Here is a 15608-nt window from a genome sequence, read left to right as displayed (position 1 = left end):
ATATGGTAATGAGGTGGATCGCAGCCACTTCCACTCACGTAACCAGTTGCTTATAATATAAAATTTCGAGTATCCGGATTGTCTTAAATGCTGAGCACCTGGAGACATCCTCGCATTCAGGGTACCTGTTGAGAACGACTTTAATGAACATTTAAATACATGTATTCTGACATTTGCTTTAAAGTTTCGAAAAGTTCACGTTACGATTGAAAGGTTATCCTTTTTAAAGTTTCGTTATTTGGTAAATACACTGTTTGCTCGCCATCAAGGAGGAGCCTCCATTACGCGTCTTGCTATTGGCTACGTCAAGGTCACGTGACGAAATACTTTGAATATCGTGCCTCGTTGGTGCACTCGCAAGATTTGTAAACTCGTCTGTTCTCCTTTTAAGGACCACAAGGGGGCAACGCTGGTTCATCCAGACATTCAGGCCGACGGAATCGACGAGACGGATTATTGGATGTCGGAGTCAGCCATTGTCAAGTTCACCGGCCTCCGATAACCGGTGATCCTTCATCATAACCTGCGTGAGTTCAAGGTCACACTGGTTATAATCTCTGAGTGTGCTTCACCTTGAGTGTGCACGTCGAACGTACGTGGAATTAACACGTCGGGCGTCATTTATATATTACATACAATTCCTCATCACGATGTATCATATGCATTATGCAATCTATGGAGTGAGTAAATGGATTTGCACGGCTCACAAGATGAGATCTCACGTCCTGACTCGTCTCGGATCGAATCATTAAACGATTTATATAATTATATCGTCAGCTTTGTAGTTCCTCATGAGTGTTTCACGTCATCCATGGGACATGAGACCTACATTCCAGGGTACTTGCATTCCCTTACAAGCGGACGTTCAAGATCCCACGGGTGGACATTCGAGATCCCACGGGTGGACGTTCAAGATCCCACGGGTGGACGTTCAAGATCCCACGGGTGGACGTTCAAGATCCCACGGGTGGACGTTCAAGATCCCACGGGTGGACGTTCAAGATCCCACGGGTGGACATTCAAGATCCCACGGGTGGACGTTAAAGCCGGTGTCGTGACTTGTCTCGAGCTGCTTCGCCAACACTCTGCGTCGGAGTGACGTATGTCCGGGTATAAATTAATTCCCTCGAGGAAAAAAATCAAAACTAAGTCTTTTACGAACCGGTTGGCCATGCCTGACGTTCGAATGAAGGTGGCAGTGATTTGGAATTTGTTCAGTGCCAGCAATAACTCACCCGTTGTTTGCGATGGACAAAATGGGATCTTCAACATCCACCAGCTGATGGGCCAATGCTAGCAGACGGTACATCCGGCTTAACCATCCCATCAAAAAGGCAGCGGACACATTTATGACTCACCCAGCATGTGAAACACCAGGATGACATTTATAGCTTGGTCAGGATTCAAACCCGGACTCAACAGCTCTGAGGTGGGGGTGAGATGCCTCGAGGCTGTTTTATCAGCCCAATGACAGATTGGTCGAAAAATACTGTGTGTATGTAATATTGTTGTGGGCCGGGTATCGGCGGCGAGCACGACCGCCAGATGGAGCAGTAGAGTCGGCTCCACCGAACACCCGTAATCTAGATCTTACCTTTCCAATAACTCCGAAGGTACGGGTCCCTTACAGGACCGTGAATCGTCAATAATTCAACCGCGTGGGACAGGGTTATTTGCCAAAATTCAAAATACCTAGAGGCCCACGAGGCTCACAAGGCGACCAGGCGACGCGAACTTGACGTTCTCCAGACAGAACGCCCCGAACAATTGAAGTGGCCAACGCTCCTGCCACAAGCACACCGTCTATCCAACGCAGGTCCAGACAACCACACTTTCTCCTCAGGCGGGAGGGGCTTCTTCTCCTGGCCATTCGCCTCCTCATTGGTCGGTTTTGGCGTGCAACTGCGCTTGTCGTCCCCGTGATTGGCTGAAAGGGGCGCCAAGTCCCCTGATTGGACCGGGGGGAGGGGGAGCGTGGCGGACCACCCCTCAAACAAGGAGAGTAACATTGTCCTGCGTGGGCTGCGCTCATTAGCCAACTGAGGGAAATCTCGCTCGCACCCCTCCCCCCCACCCGCCCACGTACGTGCTGACACGCACGCGTGCAATGGTGCTGGTGGAGGATGGTGGAGGATGGTGGAAGGAAGCCAAGGCAGGTGTCGTCGTTAAAAAGTTGTTGTTGTTGATGTAAAAATCCTAACTATCAAAATAATTCCGCAGCGCATGAACATTTAATTCCCATTAGACAAGGGACGGGACCCTAACTAGAAACACATACTTATCGATATAACTGTTCTATAGGGACCTGAATGCTGAGTGCAGTAAGCTTCCAAATTCGTCACAACATTGCACTCCATTTGCATTCACCGTAGGTCATAGTTTGTGAGTTTTTGAATATGTTGTGTATTTTGTGCAGAAAAATATTGTAGCGGTTCCCGGAACCGCACGGATCCAACAGATAGTGGTCCCAAGACAGTTATTCCATTATTATACATGAAGATAGTCCCTTTCCTTTTGTTGAGCGGGACAACAAGGGAGTGCGTTGTGATGATCGAAGAGCTCGGTTTGCTTTAATCATTTTCTTCTTCATTTCATCCCCACTCTTCTTTTCGTCTGATTACTCCTGAGGTAAATCAGCCACTTGTGCCTTCGCTGTGAGGTGGGCCCTCATTGAGGCCAGCGCGTGCCGCGCCGCTGTGAGGTGGGCCCTCATTGAGGCCAGCGCGTGCGGCGCCGCTGTGAGGAAACTGCTGCACAGAGCCCTCGTTCCCAGGCGAGCCCTAAACCCAACGTGTGCAGCGAGTCATACAGTGCACTTCACAGTTCGGGATTATCGACTCGAGCTTCCGATGAAATGGGGAAGATTGCCGGTTACATGAAAAAGGCAAACGAATTAACACCTCTTGAGAGGATGCACGAATGGTGTTTTTCACAACACAGGAAACACAGCCAGCACGACGCCCACGCCGCACGAAACACGTACGGAGGCCGATAAAGACGACTCCACGCCACGTTGGGTGGGATAGGAGTAGAAGCGTCTTGTTCCTTTTAAACCTCAACATCCGACACATATTGGGGTTCGCCCCGCGCTCGCGGAGTCGTGCGGACACGAGCGTTGGCCACGTGTGTAATGGCCGAACCGCTGGATTTCCCGTTCAGTTGAAATCATTGTTTTAATTTTCGTCTGGGAAAAAGATCACTCCGAATCCAAAACGTCCAGTCCGGTTTTTGTGACTCGCCCGCTGTTTTGGCACCACGTGATCCTCGTCACACTCACATCTGCCACCATCTTGAGGAACTTCCTCTGGTAAAGTTTTGTGCTTCACCTTCCTCGATGTGGCCGCTGATCGTGATGAACCCTCACAGTGGGGGAAAGGGGACGAGAGAACGGAATGTTGGGAGGTTCGTTTCCCTGAGACCTAATAACGGGGTTTACGCCCCGTTCCGCACTCGAGGAGGGGAGGGATGAGCGAGCACGCAGTTCGTTTGGGGAGGTCGAAGCTCAGGAAGCGAGTCCATCGCAGATCAAAGGAAATTGGTCCTTGGAGGGAGCTGTGATGGAGTGGAGGGGGACACGGGGAACCCCTGAGATCCGGGATCCTCCATTTTAATAACCCGCGATGCACATCATGGACACGTTACTGACCGCAGCACAATTCCTCGACTGTCAGGATCAGCAAAGTCGGCCCGGTCAGTAGAGAGGGATCCGGGAGGGGGGGATTGGTGAGCTGGGGACGGGATATCACCGGCGGTATGACGTCATCACCGTGTCATGTACACGTCATCGGTATGACGTCATCTATCAATACATGCAGCCGCACGGAGAGCAGGAAACACCAGGAACACCAATTAGCAATTGAGGTAACCCGGAGAGTGCTCTGCCCGAATGGTCGAGTCACTCCCTCATATATACACGGTTTTATCTCAAACAAATTCCATTACATAATCGTCCTTCCTTTCATCCCAGGACCAACTGTTTACCAACTGGCTGATGTCCTTTCAACACCTGTGTATTAAACAACAAAAGGAGGACGTGAAGTTACTCCCAGATCCACTTACACAATGTTCCTGTGGATCATTCAAGGTTGACCACATTCCTTATCTCTTTGCACAATGTTCCTTTGGAACGGCAAACAGGAATATATATATATTAATTAACTGCAAGTGAGTGAATTGAGTTGGGAAGAAACAAAAAGCTTTAAAAAAGGTACGAATCCCAACATATATATTGTTACGGTTGTGGAAATTCACAGATCACCATTCATGTTCCCCATAGGTCAGTTATTTCGGTAAGTGTGTGTTCCAGGTTATATTTCCCCACCAATGTAAACCGGGATTTATTCGTGTGCCGGGCTGTGAACCTTTGAGGTAGTGTTATTATTTTCTGTCTTTTATTTTAAACAAACATCTCCTCACCACCTTCTCCACAACCGCCATCATCTCCTCACCACCTTCTCCACAACCGCCATCATCTCCTCACCATATTCTCCACAACCGCCATCATCTCCTCACCATCTTCTCCACAACCGCCATCATCTCCTCACCATCTTCTCCACAACCGGCATCATCTCCTCACCATCTTCTCCACAACCGCCATCATCTCCTCACCATCTTCTCCACAACCGCCATCATCTCCTCACCATCTTCACCACAACTGCGTGAAGCCGGTGATTCCAAACACGTCCGCGTGAAGACGGTGATTCCTAACAGGGCCGCGTTTGATGGCAAGATCGGATCAAAACGGCAAAAGGGGCGGAGCCAGCCAGAGGTGAAGGGTCGAAGGTGAAGGAGCGAAGCCCCGGGGGCTATAAAGGGCCGCGTTCGCTCGCCGACAAGGCAGTTGAGCGGTTGAAAAGACGCCGAGTCGTCGACAAAGGAGAACGGGTTGGAGAACGAGTTGCAGAACGGGTTGGAGAACGAGTTGGAGAACGAGGTGTAGTCGGGAAGAGCGCTTGGAGAAGAGCTGGAGAGTTCGGAGGTTGGAGTGCGAGCAGAGACACCGAGGGTCGCCGAACCAGGACCCAGCGAGTCACTTCAAAAGGGTGGCCAGGTAGCCCGCTCGGTCTCTCGGAGCCCCTTCGGTCATCCCGGCTCCAAGCAAATTATAAAGGCTCACGAGCCCGGTTCTTCCTTTCTTTCTGGGGTTTTGCATGAAAGTTTGTGGCGCCTTGTCCATAAGTAACAAACTGATTAAGCGCATGTACATCATAAATAGACATCGGCTGTAGGTTCTTGCTCGTGTCTTGTCCCCATCCCCCCATTCACTGCTTACGTGCCTGCATTGGAAATGAATACCCCCATTGTTTGAATGTTCACCTGCTCGTTGCGTCCCTTCCTCCATTGACTGCCATAATTGCGTTCGGGATATTAGCTGGCTGATTATAAGCCGATAAAACGAACATCTGGTCCGACGGGACTTGGCGATATAAAACCGCTCGGCAATCGCATACGGAACGATCTGCTAAAGCGGCTCGTTTTCGTGCAGGTCACGTGGAGGTATAAACTCCCGGCATTTTTGTCCGCGCGAATAATTGGGTACATCGACAATTCGGCGATCGCCCCTGTAGCGCGTAGACAGAAGAGTGGGCTGGTTTATGGTGTGTTAAAAAAACACCCGTTGCTGGGTTTTGGCGTTGATCCGGAAGCTGCGACTTGATTTCCACGTCCGGTGGGCGCGCGCGGCCGCAATTGAGCGAAAGGCGGTCGTCCGCACGCCGGAGTGGCAAAGATCTACAACAATATTGTTACGACTGTGGAAATTCGCAGAGCACCATGTAGGTCCTCAGATCAGTTATGCCGATAAGTCTGTGTTCAGATAGATTTCCCCACTGTTGTCTAATGGGGATTATTCATGTCATCCGGGCTGTGATCTTTGAGGTAGCCGGTTTTCTTTTACTATCGTTATTTTGGACCAACCATAACGCCAACCACCTTCTCCGCAACACCAACCACCTTCTCCGCAACGCCAACCACCAACCACCTTCTCTGCAACACCAACCACCTTCTCCACCACACCAACCACCTTCTCCACCACGCCAACCACCAACCACTTTCTCCACAACGCCAACCACCAACCACCCTCTCCAAAACCGCCTTCACAACGACATCTCCGAAACCACATCTTCCCCGATAAATCAACACGAACAACGTCTCCTCACCTTCATTTCCGAAACGACGCCGTCTTGGTGCCAGCCACGGCGAGTCCGCATCGCTGCGACGCAAGTCCGTGATTTCGCGCAAGTCCGCTCGCCGCGCAGGGTCGCTGTCTTCGCACACGTCCGCTCTGTGCAAGCTTCGCCTCGGAATTCGGATCAAGAGAGCGAGAGGGGCGGAGCCAGTGGGGGTCAGAGTTGAGAGTGCGGAGATCAGATCTCGTCTCTCGGGCCCTATAAAAGGGCGAGCGGAATGCCAAGCGCGGTGAGTCTGTGGAGTGTCTGTCGGGGTTCGAAGCGCCTGGAGTCTGCAGTCGGTGGAGAAGCTGAGGAGAGCAGAGGAGACGCGAGCGGGGAGCACGGCCAAGCCTGTTGTGTTGCGTGTTCGTGTGCGGGACGCGGAGAGAGCCGGAGAGAGCTCGCCAACCAGCACCGAATGGTCTGAGGTCATCGGGCTTCGGAACAGTCCGAGCATCGCTGAGGGACGGACGGGTTCTTAAAGAAAGCATCAACTCAGAAAGAGCAAAGACCCGTTCGTTCCTCTCAGGCGTTGCCGGCTGAGGCCCGAATCACCAGGCCGCGGCCGAGCCGCGGTTACGCCAGCTGCCGTGGGGACGGAACGTCGCGGGTCGCCCCAGCGAGGTGAAGGTAACCTGCGCGGCCTCTTGGAGCTCCTTCGGTCCTCAAAGCTCCTTGTCATAAAGACCCCGAGAGGTCCAGTCTACCCCCTTGTCTTTGAGGGGGTTTTTCCTTGCTTTTCTTTGTATGAAAGTTGTGGCGCCGAGTCCGATAAGTAGAACTGTGTATAAGTGACTAAAGAATAAATAAACGGAAGTAGTTCCTTTGTATTGTTTTTGTTGGCTGTATAATTGCATATGTGCATGCTCGAATACGTGCTTTTCTTGCATGAATACCTGACTGGATACGTGTGAAATAAATGTACTTGTTTAAATGTATCCCGTTCGTTGTGTCTTTTCCCCCATTGAGCTGCCATCTTGCACTCGGGATATAGTTGGTTTTTTAAAAAGCCGATAAAGTGATCGGGTCCAACGGGACTGCGCAATAATACCCCGCTCGGTTATCCTAAAAGAAAAAAAGAAAATCCTAAAAGAAAGAAAGCTGCGAAAGCGGCTCGTTTCCAAGCGGTCCAGTTGAGGTACAATCTCTCGGTAATCCACCCGCGCGATTAATTAGGTAGATCGACAATTCGGCGATTGACCCTGTAGCGCGGGTGAAGTACGGACAAGGTTGTGGTGTGCTTAAAAACACACCCGTGGCTGGTTTTCGGCGTTGATCCAGAAAGCCGTGACTGAATTGTTCGTCCGGTGGGCATACGGCCACGATTCGGTTAAACGCGGTCGTTCGCACCCCAGCGGCAGAGAATTCGGAACAATATATTGTTACGGAAATGGCCCTTCATATGTTACTAAATATAGGATTAGCTCAGATCCCCCATTAAATGCATGTTTAGCCAGGCTGTTCGGTAAAATGGACGTTACCTGTGTGTCGGGAGGTGAAGGATACATGGTTGTTGTTCGTACAGTGGTGGTGTTCTAAGGGCTTCTTCTTCTTCCTTTCCCCTTTCCGGACGAGGCCCCGCCCAGTCGGCTGAGAGGGAGTGGCCAAAAAGAAGAAGTAAAACTCAGGGGAGGAGTTTGTCGGTTTCGTTAAGTGGAGGAGCCGGTGGGCAGCGAACGAAGACCTCTTGGTGTATTTCCCTTTGGGAGAAGTACAAAAATTGCATTCGGTTTCGAGGCGTGCTCGGGCTTCAAGACGAGAAGGAAAAGACAAGGTGGAAATTAAACTGAGAAACAGCAGTCGGCTTTGAGAGACAAGCGAAGAAAAGGAAAGAGAGAGGTGATTCTGCCGTGAGAGAAACGGCGGTCGGCTTTGAGGGACAAGCGAAGAAAAGGAAAGAGAGGGGTAATTCTGCCGAGAGAGAAACTGCAGTCGGCCGAGTCCGGCCAGTGGTGGAACTGAGGGTGCCGAAGCTGCTATCTGCTTCGAGAGGACCTGGCTGCTGTGTGAGTCTGGAGTCGGCTTCGAGAGGAGGTGATCGACAGGTTCAACCTGAGTCTAACAATGGAGCCTCTGACGGTCCCTACTCACCTCACGGCTCGACGACGTCTTGGAATCCCATGGACCCAGCTTGCCAGAGCCCGGAACCTCGATTTGGCCTTGTCTGGTGAACAGGCCAGGCCTGGACTTGTATGCTGGGCCTTGAGAGAAATCAGCTGAAGCCCATCGTCGATCTGACGGTCTGGTGCAGTCGAAATCACGGGGTTTGACGCGCCGAGGATGCGTGCGCGGGCGCTGCCGGGAGAAAGAGTATGACACGTGTTCGAGTGTTCGAGGAACGATCCGTTCGATTGCCAGATAAAACCAAAATGGTTACAGACTGGCAGAAAACGCTCGGCATCTGACAAAAACAGTCTGTAACCGGGGTCTATTTCCCCAGCTGGTAAGGTCCAGGATTACGTTGGTATCGCGATAGAAGACGCGTGACCCGAGGCGTGTGCCGAGCCAGCCGGCGTTATAAACCCTGGAGACGGCGGTGGTGAGGGTGGCGCCAAGACTCGGGTGAGAATCCTGCCACCCCGGATCCGCAACAATATAAATAAATGAAATGGATACATGTTCGAGCACATCGATGTAGTAGAGTAATCATGTTGTATTTGAATACATTTTCCATGAAAGAGATATAACAAAACATTGTGCTATATGATAAAAACTTTTACTTTTTCAAGTTAATTATCAATCAAGTTTAATTGGTAACATTTTTTTATACCTTTTTATCACCCTGAACCCCATTATGATAATTTTTAGAGAAATTTGCATCCACATCACTGTCACTGAAATAGTCAATCACAGGGGAGATATATTTAATTTCTCACAAATATTATCGATCCCGCCGATCTTTTAACGATGTCTTGTCTCAGGGGGCATTCAAAAATTACTTCCCGAACAGGTGGGGGTGGGTGCGCGTCGGGTTGGGTTTGGAGTGGGGTGGAGTGGGTGTATATCCGAACGTTATTGAGTTTTACAGGGGGTTGGGAGGTGTTTCTAGAGCCATGATGTGACAACCTTTTTCATGACAAATTAAAATGAGCTGTGAAGTTTTGGACGTTTCTCGGTGAGCTTTTCTCGATAAGCCATGGCTTTGCCATGAGATTTCACTGTAAGCTGGTCGATGGAAGAAAAAAGAGTGACGCTACCTTTCTGATAAGATTAAGAATCAGGAGGAAGAAGAGTCTGCAGCAGGAAAATGGGTTTTCCATTTCAACCTGCAAAAGCAAAATGTGTTTTTTTATTTGTGACCTTACTGCTTTGAGCTCAGAAAGAAGAAACTTTCTCCGATCAGATTTTTAACCACAATGCACCTAAATCTGCGTTTTAAACGGTCATGGGGAGGTCATTTGTCACACTGTTTCCGTGTTGCACTCCAGAGTTAATTTACTTCCTCACATGAGTTCATTTATTTACTCCAGCTTCACTCCTTCACACCCTTTGCAGCCTGTAGACTCCATTAGACCCTTAAATACCCGTTTAGACCCTGTTTCGGCCTTTTATACCGCTTCACAGACTTTTAGACCCTTTTGAGATGTATTGACCTTCTTCAACCCTTTCGAATGTTTGTGTTTTGATTACTTCCTCATGGAACGCATGACTAAATTACGCACTAATTCCAGGTTGTATCGTCCTAATCACGAATAATTACGAATTGAATTGTGTTAATTATGTAACACCAGCACACAAAACATCATGCAAAATAAATCCTGGCGAGGGACTGCAATCCCTGATCACCGCTCTTGTGAAGCCTACCTCTTATATTCCTGTGGGATTGGGGAAGGCTTATTATGGTATGGAGTTATGGAAGCGATTGCAGCACAGCGTTCTGTGATAGTCATAGTGATGCGGCGATGGTGATCGATTTCGTCCCGTGTCGATTTCCAATTCTGGGTGAAATCCAAAAGTCATTAACATTTTTTTTAAAATGCATTTTTGGCTCTGAAATATTCCAGACATCAAATTTGTGTAAAAGTTGGTCTTCATACTTATCGTGGAAGGAGTCAACTTATTAAATACCAAAATAATTGATTGCATACATATTTTTTGAAAAAAAATGATTTTTTGATGAATTTCTAAAAAAAAATGACGTTTTTTGACATGAAAAAGCCTGTTTTTAGAAAGCTCAAAAAATTTTTGAAAGCATCCCTCCAGTAAATTTTTGATTTGTAATGACAGATCATATCAGAAATAACTGTTCAGAATTAATTTTGACCATAATGGAACAAAATAATTTTTCACCGCATCACATCAACAACATGAACATTTTTTTTCCGTCCCTTCGCTTTCCATCCCTTCACATTGTACTATACCGAGAAGTTGGTTGGGACTGAACTTTCACTTAAAGTACATATAAAAAATGCTATTCAGACATCTCCCATATGATTACAAATGCAGTAAAACAGATTTCATTTAATTTATAATGTATGTACACACAAGGCAAGAAAATAAAAGTTAAGATTTCTCAATTCTATCGATTCCGTCCCTTCGCCATTATTTTTTTTCCAGAATTTTTTTATGCATCAAGTGACTAATTTGAAATTTGGTGTACTTAAGCTGCCCAACTCATCGCTTCAAATTATACTCTTTCCTGGAATTAATACCCTCAATCAGTTTTGGACTCGAAGATTATTGTACCATTTTCCGTCCCTTCGCTTTACGGGACTTTTGGATTTCACCCTTCTGATCTCGCCTTCAAACAAAATTATTTTTAATACAAGTTGTCATTGGAAGTAAAAGAACCGTTCTCATCATGGGGGGGGGGAAAGCCCCGTGTCGGAATACTTTGAAAAATTACCATGTGTCAATGATGTGTATTTCATATGTGAATACGTGTTGGACTATTGGACCATTGCGTATTTTTGGAACTTGCATAAAAATAATGAATTGCTGAGTTTTTTTATTTTAAAAATATTGATATACCAGTATATCAATACCACTCTGACCCTAATGGAACATTGATATCGAAAAAATCGATATCGACAGTCTATTTGCTTTATTCTCTGAAACTACACACACAATTTCAATGAAACGTGACCACAACATTCCTCACTTGTGATGAACCGAAGTTTATCGACCACAAAAACTGCACTGATAATGGTGGTCTACGAGAGAGGGTGGGTGGGGGGTTCTGATGATGCATTTTTAGATACTGTCCAGTTAATTTTGTGTTTCATTGTCTTTTCAGACAAAGAAATGAAAATCATTTATTTTACCAACTCTGCCCCGTTCGACACAGAAGATAATTTCAAGCAGAAAATACCTTCTTGTCAGGACAATGACAAATCGAGCAGCGTCTCTTTCAACAACCACAAAAGTTGTTTACAGGTGACCAAGCAGATCAAAGGAAACGAGAAACTCCACAAGTGTTCTATTTGTAACGGGGCGTTTACTACTTCATCAAATTTACATCGTCGCCAAAATATACATTCCGGGGATAAACCCCACAAGTATTCTGTGTGTAACAAGGCATTTGGTGATTCATCAACTTTACGTAGACATGAACGAGTACATACGGGGGTTAAACCCCACAAGTGTTCTCTATGTCACAAGGCATTTACTCATTCGTCAACTTTACATCAACATGAACGAGTACATTCCGGGGATAAAACCTATAAGTGTTCTGTGTGTAACAAGGCGTTTAATCAATCATCAAATTTACATAAACATGAACGAAGACATAAGGGTGATAAACCCTACAGGTGTTCTGTGTGCTCGAAGACCTTTTTCTCTTCTTCAGGTTTAAATTATCATCAAAAAACACATTTAGGGGCAAAACCCCACAAGTGTTCTGTGTGTAACAAGGCCTTTCTTTCTTCATCATCTTCACATCAACATGAACGAATACATTCCGGGGATAAACCCCACAAGTGTTCTGTGTGTAACAAGGTGTTTAATCAATCATCAAATTTACATCAACATGAACGAAGACATACGGGGGATAAACCCTACAAGTGTTCTGTGTGCTCGAAGACCTTTTTCTCTTCTTCAGGTTTAAATTATCATCAAAAAACACATTTAGGTGCAAAACCCCACAAGTGTTATGTGTGTAACAAGACCTTTCTTTCTTCATCATCTTTACATCAACATCAACGAATACATTCCGCCGATAAACCCTACAAGTGTTTTGTTTGTAACAAGACATTTGCTGATTCATCAAATTTACATAAACATGAACGAATACATAAGGGTGATAAACCCTACAAGTGTTCTGTGTGTGACAAGGCCTTTCTTTCTTCATCATCTTTACATCAACATGAACGAGTACATTCCGGGGGATAAACCCCACAAGTGTTCTGTGTGTAACAAGGTGTTTAATCAATCATCAAATTTACATAAACATGAACGAAGACATAAGGGTGATAAACCCTACAAGTGTTCTGTGTGCTCGAAGACCTTTTTCTCTTCTTCAGGTTTAAATTATCATCAAAAAACACATTTAGGGGCAAAACCCCACAAGTGTTCTGTGTGTAACAAGGCCTTTCTTTCTTCATCATCTTTACATAACCATGAACGAATACATTCCGGGGATAAACCCTACAAGTGTTCTGTGTGTAACAAGGCCTTTCTTTCTTCATCATCTTTACATAACCATGAACGAATACATTCCGGGGATAAACCCTACAAGTGTTCTGTGTGTAACAAGGCCTTTCTTTCTTCATCATCTTTACATCAACATGAACGAATACATTCCAGGGATAAACCCTACAAGTGTTTTGTGTGTAACAAGGTGTTTAATCAATCATCAAATTTACATAAACATGAACGAAGACATTCTGGGGATAAACCCCACAAGTGTTCTGTTTGTAGCAAGACATTTGCTGATTCATCAACTTTACATAACCATGAACGAATACATTCCGGGGATAAACCCTACAAGTGTTCTATTTGTAACAAGACATTTGTTTCTTCATCATCTTCATCTCGGCATCAAAAAATACACACGAAGATACAACAGAGGTGTGAGGACCCAGCGACTTCGGTGTGAATCCCGTGTTATCAGGGAAATAACCAAATACCGGGATCTGGAAAATTAAGTCAAAATAACCTGAAAGTTGAAGAGTGTCGACATTGTGTCAGTGATCGCTGCAGCAAATGGAGTGATGAAGAAGAACCTCTGTTAGGTCTTCCAAAATATCACTGGGAATGAATATTACTTCAAAATAACTACAGTTGAAGACTGCCTGGGGTTCAGTGACGATCCTGAAAATATCCATCAGAACAAAACTCTGAGAACAAGAAAACTTCATAACTTCCTCAAACAAACATGACCCTTCACCAAAATGGAGGTGGATAGACACACAGAGACACACACACACACACACACACACACACACACACACACACACACACACACACACACACACACACACACACACACACACACACACACACACACACACACACACACACACACACACACACAAATATACACATACAATCACACTCATGTGTTCCGTATCATTGATATTAGTGCGATTATAATCGACCACAAAGATTATAATCGGTAATTACCGACCACAATGAAGCCCTGGTATGTCATACGTGAGAAATGGTGATACTGTGAACACATGGGGAATAGACTTTCAGGAAGGAAAGCAGGGAATTTGAAAGAGTTGGGTTTGGGGTGGATTAACGGGGGTACAAAAGATGAAGGTTTTGGATGGGGGAACATCAAAGATTGTGGTGAACGGCTGTTTTGAAGATCTGGAGGGAGGAGTGGGATTGAACAGAGTGTGTGTGTTTGTTCCAGAGGGGAAAAAAGAAGAGTGAAGGTGAGCACTGGATCTTGATTTTGAGCAGTGGATCTTTGATCTTGAGCAGGATCTTGATTTTGGCAGTTTCACCAGAAGAGGGTTTTTGGCAGACCTTGAACACCCTGCGGAAATATAGGGGTGTCAGAGCAGCTGGTGGCAACTCCGGTGCTCCTCCACTGAGGGTAAGGTGCCTGGATGCTCACTGTCCCAAGGGTTCAGTTTGGATGGAAATTGGGACATGCTTTATTGGATTAGAACGAGCGAGAGAGACTCAATGGCCCGGAAAGGGATTGGTTTGGAAACCAAAATTGTCCGTGGAATTATGTGAAATGAATTGAATTGTTTCAAGAATGAATGCCAGTTATAACATGTAAGCAGGACATGGCAGCAGAGGAACATGATCACTGTTTTTGCATTGCATGGTTTGAGGATTGATTGAGAACAGGGGAGAAGATGAGATGTTTGACAGTGTGGGTGTTGTCAAGGGACAGATGTGGGTGTTGTCAAGGGACAGATGTGGGTGTTGTCAAGGGACAGATGTGGGTGTTGTCAAGGGACAGATGTGGTTGTTGTCAAGGGACAGATGTGGTTGTCAAGGGACAGATGTGGTTGTTGTCAAGGGACAGATGTGGTTGTCAAGGGACAGATGTGGTTGTTGTCAAGGGACAGATGTGGGTGTTGTCAAGGGACAGATGTGGTTGTCAAGGGACAGATGTGGGTGTTGTCAAGGGACAGATGTGGGTGTTGTCAAGGGACAGATGTGGTTGTTGTCAAGGGACAGATGTGGTTGTTGTCAAGGGACAGATGTGGGTGTTGTCAAGGGACAGATGTGGTTGTTGTCAAGGGACAGATGTGGTTGTCAAGGGACAGATGTGGTTGTTGTCAAGGGACAGATGTGGGTGTTGTCAAGGGACAGATGTGGTTGTTGTCAAGGGACAGATGTGGGTGTTTTCAAGGGACAGATGTGGGTGTTGTCAAGGGACAGATGTGGTTATTGTCAAGGGACAGATGTGGGTGTTGTCAAGGGACAGATGTGGTTGTTGTCAAGGGACAGATGTGGTTGTCAAGGGACAGATGTGGTTGTTGTCAAGGGACAGATGTGGGTGTTGTCAAGGGACAGATGTGGTTGTCAAGGGACAGATGTGGGTGTTGTCAAGGGACAGATGTGGGTGTTGTCAAGGGACAGATGTGGTTGTTGTCAAGGGACAGATGTGGTTGTTGTCAAGGGACAGATGTGGGTGTTGTCAAGGGACAGATGTGGTTGTTGTCAAGGGACAGATGTGGTTGTCAAGGGACAGATGTGGTTGTTGTCAAGGGACAGATGTGGGTGTTGTCAAGGGACAGATGTGGTTGTTGTCAAGGGACAGATGTGGTTGTCAAGGGCCAGATGTGGTTGTTGTCAAGGGACAGATGTGGATGTTGTCAAGGGACAGATGTGGTTGTTGTCAAGATACCGATGTAGTTGTTGTCAAGGGACAGATGTGGGTGCGGTCCGGCAGCTCTCTGATCAATGGGTGCACATTCCAAATATCGACCACAATTCCACCACCAAAAACCCAACAACAGCAACAAGTCACAGGTAAAAACATTTTCTCATCAATGTGTTTCAAACGTCATGAATCCTCTCCCCACG

At 46.6% G+C, this 15608-nt stretch overlaps 2 protein-coding genes across 3 annotated transcripts in view; one reads left to right on the top strand and one right to left on the bottom strand.

The window, feature by feature from the left end:
• The window catches only part of LOC147006320 (large ribosomal subunit protein P1-like), a 36632-nt gene extending 34550 nt beyond the window's left edge, over nt 1-2082 (bottom strand). For both annotated transcript variants that reach the window (XM_085869073.1, XM_085869074.1), the window contains exon 1: nt 1693-2082. In XM_085869073.1, the coding sequence (XP_085725199.1) occupies nt 1693-2032 (340 nt within the window). In that variant the 5' untranslated portion in view covers nt 2033-2082. The remainder of the gene's footprint in view (nt 1-1692) is intronic.
• The window catches only part of LOC147006319 (uncharacterized), a 38269-nt gene extending 25626 nt beyond the window's left edge, over nt 1-12643 (top strand). The window contains exon 3 of the mRNA XM_085869072.1: nt 11407-12643. Coding sequence (XP_085725198.1) covers nt 11407-12500 — 1094 coding nt within the window. The 3' untranslated portion in view covers nt 12501-12643. The remainder of the gene's footprint in view (nt 1-11406) is intronic.
• Nucleotides 12644-15608: the final 2965 nt, after the last annotated feature.

This window comes from Eptatretus burgeri, unplaced genomic scaffold, assembly GCF_056783735.1.
Source record: "Eptatretus burgeri isolate ZD-2024b unplaced genomic scaffold, Ebu_testis_v1 Ebu_testis_scaffold_3190, whole genome shotgun sequence".
NCBI lineage: Eukaryota > Metazoa > Chordata > Myxini > Myxiniformes > Myxinidae > Eptatretus > Eptatretus burgeri.
The sequence above is the reverse complement of the archived record's forward strand: the minus strand, read 5'-3'. Positions and strand labels throughout refer to the sequence as shown.